Genomic DNA, 13,237 nt, shown 5'->3' on the forward strand with positions numbered 1-13,237 from the left:
TATCCAAAGGTAGTGCTCGGCATTTTTTTTTTTCAATAAAAGAACAGCCACGGGTTTTAAGGTAAAATATGTATAAACCAATGAAGCATAATTATTAAATGTCAAATTTCTTTTCAGCAGGTTCCACAATCTACAACCAACTGTACTTGGAAATCGTCGACGCCCTAAAAAAGGGATAATTAAATGATTGTTGTATTTTTGGATGAAATCAAATGAATCATATCATGTAATCATTACTTTCTCATCAACGAAGCGGTTGGGGAAATGGATGGATGGGTTCTAAACAAGCAGATTTTAAAGGGTGTACACGAAAATATGACTTTAATTTTAGTTGAGATTGTCCTTGTATTATCATTGATGAGTTGACTGCCTAAGAGTTGTTCATTCCTATTCATAATTTTAAGATAAGAATTATACAAATAGAAATGTTAATGCAAAATGATATACGTTGTTATTTATACATATTTAGGGGTAGAATTAACTGCATCATTTCCTATTATTTTTGGTGGGGGAATTCTATTCGTGAATTCAGTTGTGTACATTCGGCTGGGCAAAGTGTGCTTGACCTGACGCCTCCCTGAGCGCAGGCTCGTTGGTTCCACCCGGATACTTGGTGGTGTCGGAATTTCCGGTGACGTCAGAGCGCCAGGCCTCCATTAGAGCTGCAGCTGTTTGGAGAGAAACAACAACAAAAACGGGGCCGAGAGACGGAGCGGCCAACGTTGACAGCCCGCTCCGAGCTCGACCGACGCGGCCTCCAGTCTGGAAGTTGAGTCTCCTTTTCCCACCCGGAGCACCGCCGGCTTCTAACCACGGCCGCTCTCGGTGAGGAAACTCTGGCCTCCGCTTCCTCCTCCTCCGACTCGGACACCGGCGGAGCGTCGCCGCCCCCGCGGAAGAAGCACCGAGCCTCGGCGGCGGAGGGAGCAGGAGAGCCCGGGGCTTCAGCGGTTGTGCCAGGCCTTGCCGGAGTTGTCTTGGGACTCGGAGCCACATCGACCATCCACTTGAACCGCAGCGCCGTCGGCCACTTGAGCAGCAGCAACATGCAGGCGAACGGAGCGGGGCAAGAATCGGCCGAGCTTTCCTGCCTGGGCGCCGCGCAGAACGGCGAGTCGCCGTCGTCGTCGTCGGCGGCGGCGGCGGCGGCGGCTGCTGGCTGCGGCGGTGGTGGGGCGCACTCCAACGGGCTTCTTCTCTCCGCCGCGGGCAACGGCAACGGCGGGGGCACCAGCAACGGATCGTCGTCGTCCACCTCCACCGCTTGCGGGACTTCTGCCGCGGCCTCGTCGGGCTCGGAGGTGGGCTCGCTGAAAAAGAAGAAGCGGCTGTCGCAGGCGGAGGAAGATGTCATCCGGCTGATAGGACAACATCTTCACGGACTGGGACTCAAGTAAGTTGTGGCACAAGCGGTTCGAGATGATCTTGTCGTGTTGCTTGCTTGAAAAAAGTGCGACACAACGGCCGGTGGAAGCGCTGTTGATGCGCCTTGACGGGCACAAACATGGGGGGATGGGTCCAAATGTTGGCTGGTTCGCTCTCCGCAAAGAAGGCAAGAAGAAGGCGAGGGGGTCCATCTTGCACAATAACGCGTAGCCATTTAGCATGCTAACGAGCGCCAGCCTGCTCTCAGCTGTCGTGTTTACACAACAAGTACAACACTTGTCATAAAAATGCACATTGCCACCATACGAGTGGATTTCAAGCGTTGACTTGTGCTTTTTTGACACGACTTTTGGTGATTTTGCTCACTGGAGTGCATTACATCACCTCTCGTCAGTAAGGTTTCATTGAACAATGTGTACAAATACAAACGGAGTGGCTTGGCTAATTATACAATAGGAGCCTTTTGAGGGTTGTGCTTTTCCTCCATTTTAGCCGTCACTCGTGCTAATGTCACATTTCCGAGGCTGCTCGAGAGGTGTTTTTAATAGGCAGATCGACTGCAGTGTTATGCAAGCTATTCGTGACGAATTGTCCCAAAAATACTTGCAAAAGCTTTCTGAGCATTTATTCTATTTCTTCGCTCAACATTTTGAGGTCCATTTACCCATACGCTCCTTGTCCCCACTAGTAGGACAATTGAGCGCACGAGTAGAACTTCTGTGTCCGAGCAGTAATGTTATTTCCAGTACTCGTGCCACTTTGGCCGACTAGTACTAAATTGCCCCCATGATTAGGCCCAACTCGGACTCATGTTTCAGGCACATGTAGCCTTCCTGACCCTACTAGTAGCACCAAATTGCCCACAAGAGGTTTGCCTCCAGACTAACCTTCAGTTGGCCTACTAGACTGCCAAAGTTGTCCTTCTGGTGAGCTCAACGAGTGTACTAGTACATGGACCTTAAACTGGATATCAAGGATCTCTATGAAGTGCTTCAGCATCGAGTTTTTGTTGACTTGGAAAACTACTTGAGTAACTCTCTTAAAATAGTACTAAACATGATGTTTCTTGAAATGTGTCACACTGTAAATGCAATTGCAACTACATTCATGTAGTTTGAATAGCAATATACTCCTAAGACATTGTGCTGAATAAAATAGACTTCAAAAGTTTTACTTAAGTGGATTTGTATATGAGAGTTATGTCAATCTATGTCTAAGAATGTATAATCATTGAATGATTCCACAAGGCTTGTAACCGAGTCCGGAGATGTTTGTTTCTCATTCAAACACTTCCTGTAATTATGACTCCACTGATGTATAGCACCCACGACCCTTGTGAGGATAAGCGGTTTGGTTAATGCAGTGCTTCTCAATTATTTTCTGTTACGCCCCCCCCCCCCCCCCCCCCCCCCCCTAGCAAGAAGAAAACAACTTGCGCCCCCCACCCCACGTGTCGTTGTAACATTTGAACTGAAATGGCTACAGACGCTGCTTCACAACCTTAGCATGATGCCATCACGCTGTTGGCTGTCGCTAACCTTCCTAACCTCAGCTCGCATGCCCTAAAGTGGCAACTCGGGTACACGTGAATAGTGTGCTCCAAATCGTTGCCGTGACGATTGGCGCATACGTCACATCAAGGTTGGGAGGATAGTGTTTCCGTTGTTGTTTTTTCTTTCCTCAGACGTCTGCCTCCTTTTGTGTATTATTCACTCGCTTTCTCTGTGCGTGTTCGGTGGCTGCAGTCAGACGGTGGACCTGCTGATGCAGGAGTCGGGCTGCAGACTGGAGCACTCGTCGGCCAGCAAGTTCCGCAACCACGTCATGGAGGGCGAGTGGGACAAGGTCAGTTTGCCGGGGATAACCTCATTAGTCGGGGGTGGGGCCTAAGTTGTTGTTGTTGTTGTGTACACTGACAGGCTAGAGCGTTAAGGCTTAGTCGGACCGATCCGCCGTCGGATTGCGCCGTCTGATTCGATGGAGCGAATACCGTCGTAACATCGGATCCCGTCGGGAAGCGTCCGGTGGCCGTTTCGGCATGTTGAAGTGGCATCGTTAAGTCGTGACATTCGCTCACTCTGATTGGCTGTTAGCTAGCGAATCAGCGCACGGGGCAAGAACAGAAAGTGATGAATGCGGATAAACGGTAAGCGATTTTGCACATCGTCAGTCTCCGCATTTCGACGTACACTGTCTGTCTGGACAGAAGAGCTCGAAGGTAACTGTGTGGGAGTTCTTGGTGAGCAGAGCGAAAAATATAGATTAATAAATATACAAAATACATTGTTGACATTTTTATATTCCGCCCCCGTCAAGAGCGTTCCGGTTGGCTTTTTCTAACCATGAGGAATAGTGATTACCGCCGCCGATGGTAGGCAGGGGTATTACGTCTTGCACAAGCGCAGAAGGTGCTTAATGGTCAGCGTCGCTGCCTGTCGTCGCGCTGGAAAAAAATGACAAAACCACAGTGCCGACATTCGACCTGATACCAATTTGGTTAGCATCATGTTACTGATTGTTCTGATGAGTGTTGCTAGCTGCAAAGTGAAGTGAAAAATCAAACTGTCAACTTTGCTGTGTGAACGGTTTTAATTTTGCTCCAGCAGATGTCAGATTGGCCTCGTTGTTCTTCTTGACCCCAAACCTCGTCCCAAAAATGTCTTGCGAAAATCCCGGCTATGTCGAAATTCGAAATGCCCATTTTTCCATCTGTGGTAGAGCAGAGGTGACCCCCCCCCACTCGTCCTCCCTGCCCCCCCTCGGTGTGAGTGTAAAAAGTGCTGCGCTCACCGTTTTCCCTTTTGTTTTGTTCCAGGCTGAGAATGATCTCAATGAACTGAGAGCACTGATGCATTCGCCCAACGCCATTGTGGTAAGCGGCCTTTTGGCAAACCTCAAACGGGGCTCCATCAATGTCCGCCGGGGCTTCGAGAAGCATTCTGACCAGCAGAAAATTCATTTTGTTGGTTCCAGAATGTTTTCCCATAGACTGCCATGCTAATGGCTTTGCTCCATGGCTAAAATGTCATTTGCAGGAGATAAAATCTGCCGGCAAAAGTCTCATGGAAACCCTATTGAAGATGATTTCCCTCTCAGAACTCTGTGCTAGCCGTTTATTTTTTTAACTCGTTTCCTGTTTATTTTTTTTAAGAGTGAGAATTTGATCCTGATTTTCTCATTTCCAACTTCAGCGCTTTAAATGTATGAATAATGTACTGTATATTAAATTGGAGCTTTTGGCTCTGTCATGGCCTCTTTTAGCCAGTTGAAAGCCATGAAAAGTTTTTTTTTAATTTATTATTATTCTTTATTTAGGCTCCTTGATTGGATCATCGCACAATTTGGCTCAACGTACTTTTTGTTTTGAACCAGATAACATGAGAAGAATGGAGGAAGGCCTTCGGCTTAAGCCCGTTCAAGTGTTTGTTTTGGTGTGTGTGCTCAGCGTATGAAGTTCTTGCTGCTGCAGCAGAAGTATTTGGAGTACCTGGAAGACGGCAAAGTCCTGGAGGCTCTGCAGGTGCTCCGCGGGGAGCTGACGCCGCTCAAGTACAACACGGACCGCATCCACGTGCTCAGCGGGTACCGCTCTGACACTCTTCAGCGCTCACGCAAAATTGTGCCGAGGCACACGCCCGTTGACAAGACCTTTTGGCTGGATTCCTAGTACACAATTCTCTTTTAATGCCCGTTTGTGGTTGTGAGCCAAAATTTGAGTTGCCCATGTGATATGGGGGCAAAGATGAGCAATCAATATACTTCGATGACCTCGCATGTGGGCAAGGAGAGCCGTGATTGAACGGGACAAACACTCACACGGAGCTTCTGTGTTGCGCGCGGCTCGCAGCCAGACGCTCACACGCTAACTATTCCGCAGCAGCTGCTAATGTCACTGACTAGGCCACGCCCCTCCCTCATAGGCACACATTCAGCAGACGAATACTTACTATGCACAGTCATCACGAGGGGTAATCATCGGCCGGGGTTGTGCTCATTCGATGCAGATGTGCCCTTTCTTTCTCATCCACCAGCAAATGCTGTTGAGCGGGAAGCGCTTTGTGTGATTTGGGTTCTTGTCAATTCATCTCCCACGCTTGCGGCAGGTATCTTATGTGCAGCCACGCTGAGGATCTGAGGGCCAAGGCGGAGTGGGAGGGCAAAGGCGCGGCCTCCCGCTGCCGACTGCTGGACAAATTGCAAAGTGAGGGAGTCGCTCGCCGCGCGGCTCGCCGGGCGGGCGGGCGGGCGGATGGCTAACGGCCGTCGGGCTGGCTGTGCGTGTGCGTGTCCGTCTGTAGCGTACCTGCCGCCGTCGGTGATGCTGCCCCCGCGGCGGCTGCAGAACCTCCTGCGGCAGGCGGTGGAGCTGCAGAGGGACCGCTGCCTCTATCACAACACCAAGCTGGACAGCAGCCTGGACTCGGTGTCGCTGCTCATCGATCACGTCTGCAGCAGGTCCCTCTCTGCCTTTGCCTTCTTCCCCGCTCGCTATTTTCTTCTTTCTTTTCTTAGTCTAACATTCAAAAAGCACGCACTTGAATTTGGAGCTTTGACCATTTGGATCCGTGCTCGCTCGCTATCAATCTCGTTCGCTGCTTTCGAATCTCATCTTTGCCTTTTTGGCTCAATGCTAGCAAAGATGTTGTTTGAAGATCTTTAAATGTCTTCTTTGTTCCCCCCCCCGTCTCCTTGTCGCCCCGCACAGGAAGCAGTTCCCGTGTTACACGCAGCAGATTCTGACCGAGCACTGTAACGAAGTGTGGTTCTGCAAGTTCTCGAACGACGGCGCCAAGCTGGCCACCGGCTCCAAAGACACCACCGTCATCATTTGGCAGGTGGACCCGGTGCGTACGCCGGCATGCCTTTTTCTGTTTCCATTTTCAGCGTTCCCCCGTCTATCGCAGGGGATATACGTTCCGCGCAAACCTGCAATAAGTGAAAATCTGCAATTTTTGTTTTTTCAAAACACACTTCAGCTAATTCCAACACACTTTGAAAGTATTCTTTAGCGCCTGCTCACGCCAAGCGTTTTTGCTTCACGCCTTTTGCCATAGCCAGTTGAGGTCTTCTGTGAAACTGACACACGAAACAAAAGGGAACTCAACATTGCATAATGTTCCACCAGACCATGTCATTCGGTCTCATGAAAGTCGGCTAGCTTCATGTTAACATGGCATGTGAAACGCTGGACGGACTCATGGAAATTAGCATCGATGCTACAAGTGCGCAAAGGACAAAGAAAGCCACAGCCGAGGATGCCGTTTGGTTCTTTGTCTTTCTATTGTAAACATTTTTTGGGGCGATGCCGACGCGCAGGAGAGCCACCAGCTGAAGCTGTTGCGGACCCTGGAGGGTCACGCCTACGGGGTCTCCTACCTGGCCTGGAGCCCCGACGACACCTACCTGATTGCCTGCGGACCCGATGACTGCTCTGAGCTGTGGCTCTGGAACGTTCAGGTAAGCCGCTCCGTGCCTTCGGCGTGCCTTCGGCGTGCCAAGGGCGCGCCCGGCCGGACGCAGGCCGCCGAACATGGCGCGTGCTATTTGCAAGGGCATTTTGCACGTGACACAAAAAATCGATTGTTGAAGAATAAAAGCCTTTCGGGATGAATACGTTGCCGGATAAATCAGTCCATAATGTTTTTGGGCGATTTCAATATCAATCCAAACTTTCTGCCAGCAAAAACGCACTCAGCTGTGCACTTTGGGGGTGCGCACTCTGTGAGCTCTTCTTTTGCCCCCGCGCCCCCACCCATTGTTTGCACCCTTTTCCCTCTGCTCGCCATTCCTGCCTTTTGCCCAGACGGGGGAGCTGCGCACCAAGATGTCGCAGTCCCACGAGGACAGTTTGACCAGCGTGGCCTGGAACCCCGACGGCAAACGCTTCGTCACTGGAGGCCAGCGGGGGCAGTTCTATCAATGCGTACGTGCGGCGCGGGCGCCTGCTCGTCGGGACCTTGCCGTCGGTTGGCGTCGCCGACGTTTGCCCCGTGTGTCCTCAGGATCTGGACGGCAACCTGCTGGACTCGTGGGAGGGCGTGAGAGTGCAGTGCCTGTGGTGCCTGAGCGACGGCAGGACGGTGCTGGCCTCAGACACCCACCAACGTATTCGGGGCTACAACTTTGAGGACCTCGCAGACAGAAACATGTACGCATATGCGGCAAGAGGTTTCGCTCGCGTCTGATAGTGATCATACAATCAAATGTAACCGACCAATCGTGTCTCTTCGCCTTGGTTTGGTTGGCACTTTGAATACTGGAGTGTACCACGTGCGCTCCTCCCAAAAAGGCTTTTGGGTGAAATTTCAGTATGAACCTAAAACGCAGTGAAGTCCTTCCCTTCCGAGAGGTCCCCGCGTCGCCGGCCGCGTCGCCGGCCGCGTCGCCGGCCGCGTCGCCGGCCGCGTCGCCGGCCGCGTCGCCGGCCGCGTCGCCGGCCGCGTCGCCGGCCGCGTTGCCTGTTGAGAGCGTTTTGCCTGATCTTTCAAGAGCAGCCCAATCCAAATCTTTATCTTCAACTCCAAAGCTGCGCTGGCCATCTCCAGGAATCTGTTTCCTATGACAGTGCTTGACAAACCTGAATGAATTTCACGCCTGCACATGGAAACGGACAAATATGTACGGCGTCGGCAGCGTACGCTTGGCTTCTAGTTGACGGATATAAACGTCAAGAAACATTGAAAAAAAAAAGGCTCGCTTCCAAACGTTTGTGCAAAATGAGCCAAAGGAAGACAGTAGCTCTTATGTTGTGATTGTTTTGTTTGCCCAACAGAGTCCAGGAGGACCATCCTATCATGTCTTTTACTGTTTCCAAGAACGGAAGATTAGCTGTGTTAAATGTAGCAACTCAGGTGAGCGGACGGCCGGACGGCCTCTTTGTCAACTGTCGCTCATCAAGGCGCGCGTGTCCGCCCGCTTTCCTAGGGAGTGCACTTGTGGGACCTGCAGGACCGAGTGCTGGTCAGGAAATACCAAGGTGTCACCCAGGGCTTCTACACCATCCACTCGTGCTTTGGAGGACACAACGAAGACTTCATTGCCAGCGGCAGCGAAGGTGCAGTACGTTTCCTTTTGCCGCTTCAGGTGCCTGGAACGCAAATGACAAACCTATTGAACAACAAATTAAACACAAACAAACGCCTCAAAAAAATGAGTGAGAAACAGAATGGCATCAACCTGTCAAAACAGCTGCATCGCAATCAGTTAGAAGATTGTGAACTCAACTACAATTCAGAAAGTCAAAGTCATCTCAATAGACAGTGAAAGATTTCTCACTTGGAAGTTTTTGAATTGAGCTACTGGAACAAATGAACCTTTTCTACCATGTTTCTATTTTTGAAAAGGGCCTCGAGGGGAAACTGTAGTGCCCACTCTGTCCTCATCGTGGTGCTGTTGGTGTTCCTCCCAACCAGTTGGAAAAAAAAGAACTTGTATTTTTTGGACACGTTTTGTATGTCATTGAAGGAAGGACAAATGTTTCTTTATTTGCACACAAATTAATCAACAGCTATTCTGATAATCGACTAAGTGTTGAAATTAAAATTGTCGACGCGAAACAAACATCTGCTTTGACTTTGGAAAAACAAGGTCCGCATTTCCCCCCGTTTTCCGGCATGCCACGGACCAAACGAGTAACGGCATCATGAGCCGTTTCTGGAAAAATGTCAAATGTGTTTTCATTGGTTTGTTTCCTGAGTCATGCGTTGTCGCTGCTCATGTTCCTCCCGCGCAGACCACAAAGTGTACATTTGGCACCGGCGGGGCGAGCTTCCCATCGCGGAGTTGACGGGCCACACGCGCACCGTCAACTGCGTGAGCTGGAACCCGAGCATCCCGGGGCTCATGGCGTCCGCTTCGGACGACGGCACCGTGCGCATCTGGGGGCCGGCGCCCTTCCTGGACTCGCAAGAGGCCGACGCGCACAACGGTACTCACAATGACGCGTTTCCCATAAGGAGTCATCTCAACTTCTTGTCCTCATTGGGCTCACCATTTTATAGCGTGACACGACTTTGACGGCATGTTGCCCGGTTGAGTCCTTTTCCGATCAAGGAATGCTAACACCTGCTGTTCTCTCGCCCTCAGAGAACTGCAGTAACATGGACAGTTGATGGACACTTCTCTCCCGAGAACCTACCAGTACTCCTACGTAAAAATTCAATCTCAACACCCACCCAAAACGTATGTTGAGGCAAACAAAAAAAACAAACAAGTGCAAGCCACCAAGACAAAAAGAGCTGTCCGAGACTGACGCCGGGATGGCATCTCAACAGACCTCGATGATGGACAATTTGGTGTCCTCATCTAAAAAAAAAAAAAAAAACCAACACACATCCTGCACCCCCAACCACCCCCCCCCCCCCCAGTCAGCGATAAACGAGGGCGCAACCACACCGGTGAGCGGCAGACCCCCTTAGCCCCCGGCTGCCCGCTTCCACAGCAGTTTGCAGTCCAGCTCTTGTCATTGGACCACGTGTGTCCGTTTGTCTCTGGCCTCCGTTACAAAGAATGGTCAAGGGACAACTTTTCTCCAACCTACACTACTACTACTTGCGAAAAGTTTGGGCTCTTGGCTTTTGGGTGAAATTGCACGATGAACCTAAAATGCACGTTAAACCTTGACAGGGGAACGACGTACATTTGACCTTGTGGCAACATGTTGCCGTTCATCTCCTTGTTGTTGAGCAGCAATTTGGGCAAAAAGTCAAATTAGCGTCAGCTGCTGTTAAGATTAACACTTGGGGCGTAAGATCTGAGCACTTTGACTTAGGCCTTGTTCAAGATTCCAGCTGTTGCTTGCCTGATTTTTTTTTTTTTCTGTCTTGAGGTACAAGCCCCCCAAAAATGGAGATAGCAATGCACTTCAACTCCCCCGCCGCTAGATGGCAGCAGCCACCATCCATTCACTTTGGTTTCCTTGCAGTGTAAGGACTCTACCAGTTGGTTGCGCTCAAGTGCCATTAAGCTGCTTTTTCATTTGAGTCCTCAGAAGAAGAAGGAAGGCCAATCAATACCTTAGGTGCAGTGGCGTTTTGAGCCCACACTTTTTCGCTCAGTTCGCCAGTTAAGTAAGTTATGTACAGTACAATACTGTCGAGTGCAATTTTTCTTATGGAAAAATGGATGTAAAAACAAATTTGGTTTGGCTTTTTGGGGCGAAGGGCAGCAAGGGATCAAAGCCTCCCCCCTTTTTTTTTGTTCGTCTGCTATTCGTGGATTCCCTTCATTTTTTTTTCGGGGGGGGGGGCGAATGCCCTTATTTTTTTACCCAGTTATTGAGGTTTTTTGTCAGGGTGGAAAACGTGATTTAAGAAAGAAAAGAAAAAAAAAACGTGGCAGAATGAGTGGCAATTTTCTTTTGCCGTTTTTTTGCTATTTTTGGTCAGGCCCGACCCTAACCCAAACACAAATAGAAGGGGTCCACTGTCCACTGTCCTTGGTAAAAGTACAATAGAGTTGAGCACAACTTTTATGACCAGAAACATGTTCAAAATGAATTTTGGTGTTTTTGGAAGGGGCTGCAACAGATTTCGTTCATGATTTGAGATGCAAGTGTTTTGAGATACAAGCGTGCTCGCCGAAAAATTTAGTCATATCGCAAGGCAACACTTTAGGTTGGATTTGAAATTTCACCCAAATGGTCAACACGCCCAATTTTTTTGCATGTAGTGTACGGTCTTCCCATTACAACGCGCACACACTAACGTTTACGAAGAACTTTTTTTAAAACATTTTTAAACGACAGTCCCGGCATCGATCCTTGAGTGAGACTCGCCTCGATTCCACTTTGCATTTCTGTGGCAAAACGAGCAAGGATGGTCGTCTCGCCAAACCGCCGCCCCTTTGGTGGGAGCCGCCGCAGCACGACTGCATCGGCCCAAGCAGGGAGGATGCCGCACATCAGGCTGGGCCTTCTTATCTGGGACAAACTGTGACATCCCGCCAAAAAAAGTGCGTGCATGGAAAGTAGTTTGAGTGTATATTCCATATCCTCCACGTCCAGTTTAAAAGCCATGTACTAGTGTGCTCTGTCCTCACTAGTCGGACACTCGTCTCGCTAGTAAGATTTTCTTTCACCACCATTGCCGATTTGGACCGACAATTATGCAATGACTGTGTTGCGCTAGTACCTGTACGAGACCCAACGAGTAGGCATTTGGCACGCTCTAGGAGCCTCCTGGACCCTACTAGTAAGCACCCAAAGGCCCACTAGTAGTTTTGACTCACTTGGTAACGTGTACTCGTACTACTAGTAAAGACGTCGTACAGTAGTAGAAAGACGTTCCGTCAAACCGTTTTCAGCTTTTTTCTGCGAGCCAACTTAAGGGCCGTGTACTCGTATGCGATTTGTCCTCACTAGTCAAATGACTTGGCACACTAGTCGAACAACGGTTCAGCTGCTGTGTCTTCCAATCACTAATCGTTGTAGCATTTCATTGATTTCCAGCTGAAGAGCCATATACTGTACTAGTATGTGCTTTTATGAGTGCGTACTGACAAGTAACGCGGTAGTGGGAAAAACATGAATGAAAGTCCCAGTCGGTCTACCCGGGAGGCCTCGTTGTTCAGTTGCGTGCAATTGTCTTACTGGTGACGACGGAGCGTACTAGTACGCGGACCCTTTTGATGGACTTGATGGATGTGGAATTCCTTCCCAAATGACTCAGCGTGTGTGAGCGTGAGTGGGTTCAGTTCACGCCAGCAAAAGATTTGCCCCCTACCGAGCCCGCTTAATCCCACAGTCAAAACTGTAAAAGACGATTATTTAAAAGTTATCCAAAGCCCTCGGGACCTCGATCTGTGGAACAAAACAATAATACTTGAGAGCCGTTTTGTATTTTTTTAATCTGGGATTTATTATTATGATTATTTGGACTAACACCACGTGGCATTGGAAGCGCATTGTTTTGACAGCAGTCAGAAGAAAGGCTTTTTTTTTTTTAATTCCGTTTTCTTTTTTTAACCACAGGTCAACGATTGTACCGACGGGGAAGAACAACTTGCAGTTTCTAAAACACACACACACACACACAGACTGCCTTCCTCTTGGTAGAGTCGCACAAAAAACAAAAACCTTTCGCTCTTTCGTCATGAATTTACTGTAAAGTGGGAGAGGTTGTCACGCCAATTAAATTTGATTTCATTCATCCCCCAATAATATATATATTTTTTATTTCAAATTGACCCAGACAAAGGCCTTCCTGTCTGCCAGTCGTTTGCAGTGGTCAGCGTCCATTCAAAAGCTTTCTTCTCCCTCGCCCCTTTTTCAGGGTTTGTGACGACGATTTTGCCACAGACGCTTCAAAGAAAAGGAAAAAAATTCAAAAACAGTGCTTTTCTGTCTTGTTTTTATTGAATATTTTGTTATAATTTTTTTCCACATATTATATCTCCCCCTTGTATGATCATATTAAAGTATAACCATATATTTGGACTCTTTCTTTTAATTTTTTTCTGTTCTTTTTTTTTTTTTTTTTTTTTTTTTTTGTTGCGTTTCGCCACTAACCCGAAATATGCACAGTAACACCCGTTTGAAAGCGTGTTACCCGAAAATCCCATCAGGTTGATAAATAGCCACCCCTCGCCTTTAAGAGAAAAGACAAAACCAACCTATTGCTCAAGCGTGTGTGTCGTGGACTGACGTGTCTTTGTGTGCCATGCTCCATGTTTGTCAAAGCCAAATCACTTGAGAAGGGATGTTTCCCTGCGGGGTCTGCTCGCTTTGATCCCCGCCTGCAGCTCGTCCCACCTCCTGTACAGCGGAATGGATTCCAAAATGAAGCACGTTCAAGCATTTCATTCCGTATCCTTTGGTACTAGAATGTTCTGTCAACACCAATAAGACAACCTA

The 13,237-nt window shown here is 48.9% G+C and overlaps 1 protein-coding gene across 2 annotated transcripts; it reads left to right on the forward strand.

The window, feature by feature from the left end:
* Positions 1-533: 533 nt before the first annotated feature.
* Positions 534-12,812, forward strand: LOC147128598 (WD repeat-containing protein 26). 2 transcript variants are annotated; one of them, XR_015083789.1, is made up of 15 exons: positions 534-1,393; positions 3,132-3,231; positions 4,202-4,258; positions 4,832-4,968; positions 5,490-5,587; positions 5,685-5,841; positions 6,092-6,230; positions 6,703-6,843; positions 7,190-7,309; positions 7,389-7,534; positions 8,159-8,237; positions 8,311-8,440; positions 9,119-9,313; positions 9,472-11,337; positions 12,356-12,812. XR_015083789.1 is itself a non-coding variant. In XM_086018353.1 (14 exons), exons 1-14 carry the CDS (start codon positions 1,047-1,049, stop codon positions 9,495-9,497), a joined length of 1,872 nt encoding a protein of 623 aa, XP_085874479.1. In that variant the 5' UTR covers positions 534-1,046; the 3' UTR covers positions 9,498-12,812. The 2 variants fall into 2 exon arrangements, 1 of the variants encoding a protein (XP_085874479.1); XM_086018353.1 differs by having other exon boundaries at positions 9,472-12,812.
* The last annotated feature ends 425 nt before the right edge of the window (positions 12,813-13,237 follow it).

This window comes from Filicampus tigris, chromosome 20 (genome assembly GCF_054856515.1).
Source record: "Filicampus tigris isolate MCC_2025a chromosome 20, RoL_Ftig_1.0, whole genome shotgun sequence".
Lineage (NCBI taxonomy): Eukaryota > Metazoa > Chordata > Actinopteri > Syngnathiformes > Syngnathidae > Filicampus > Filicampus tigris.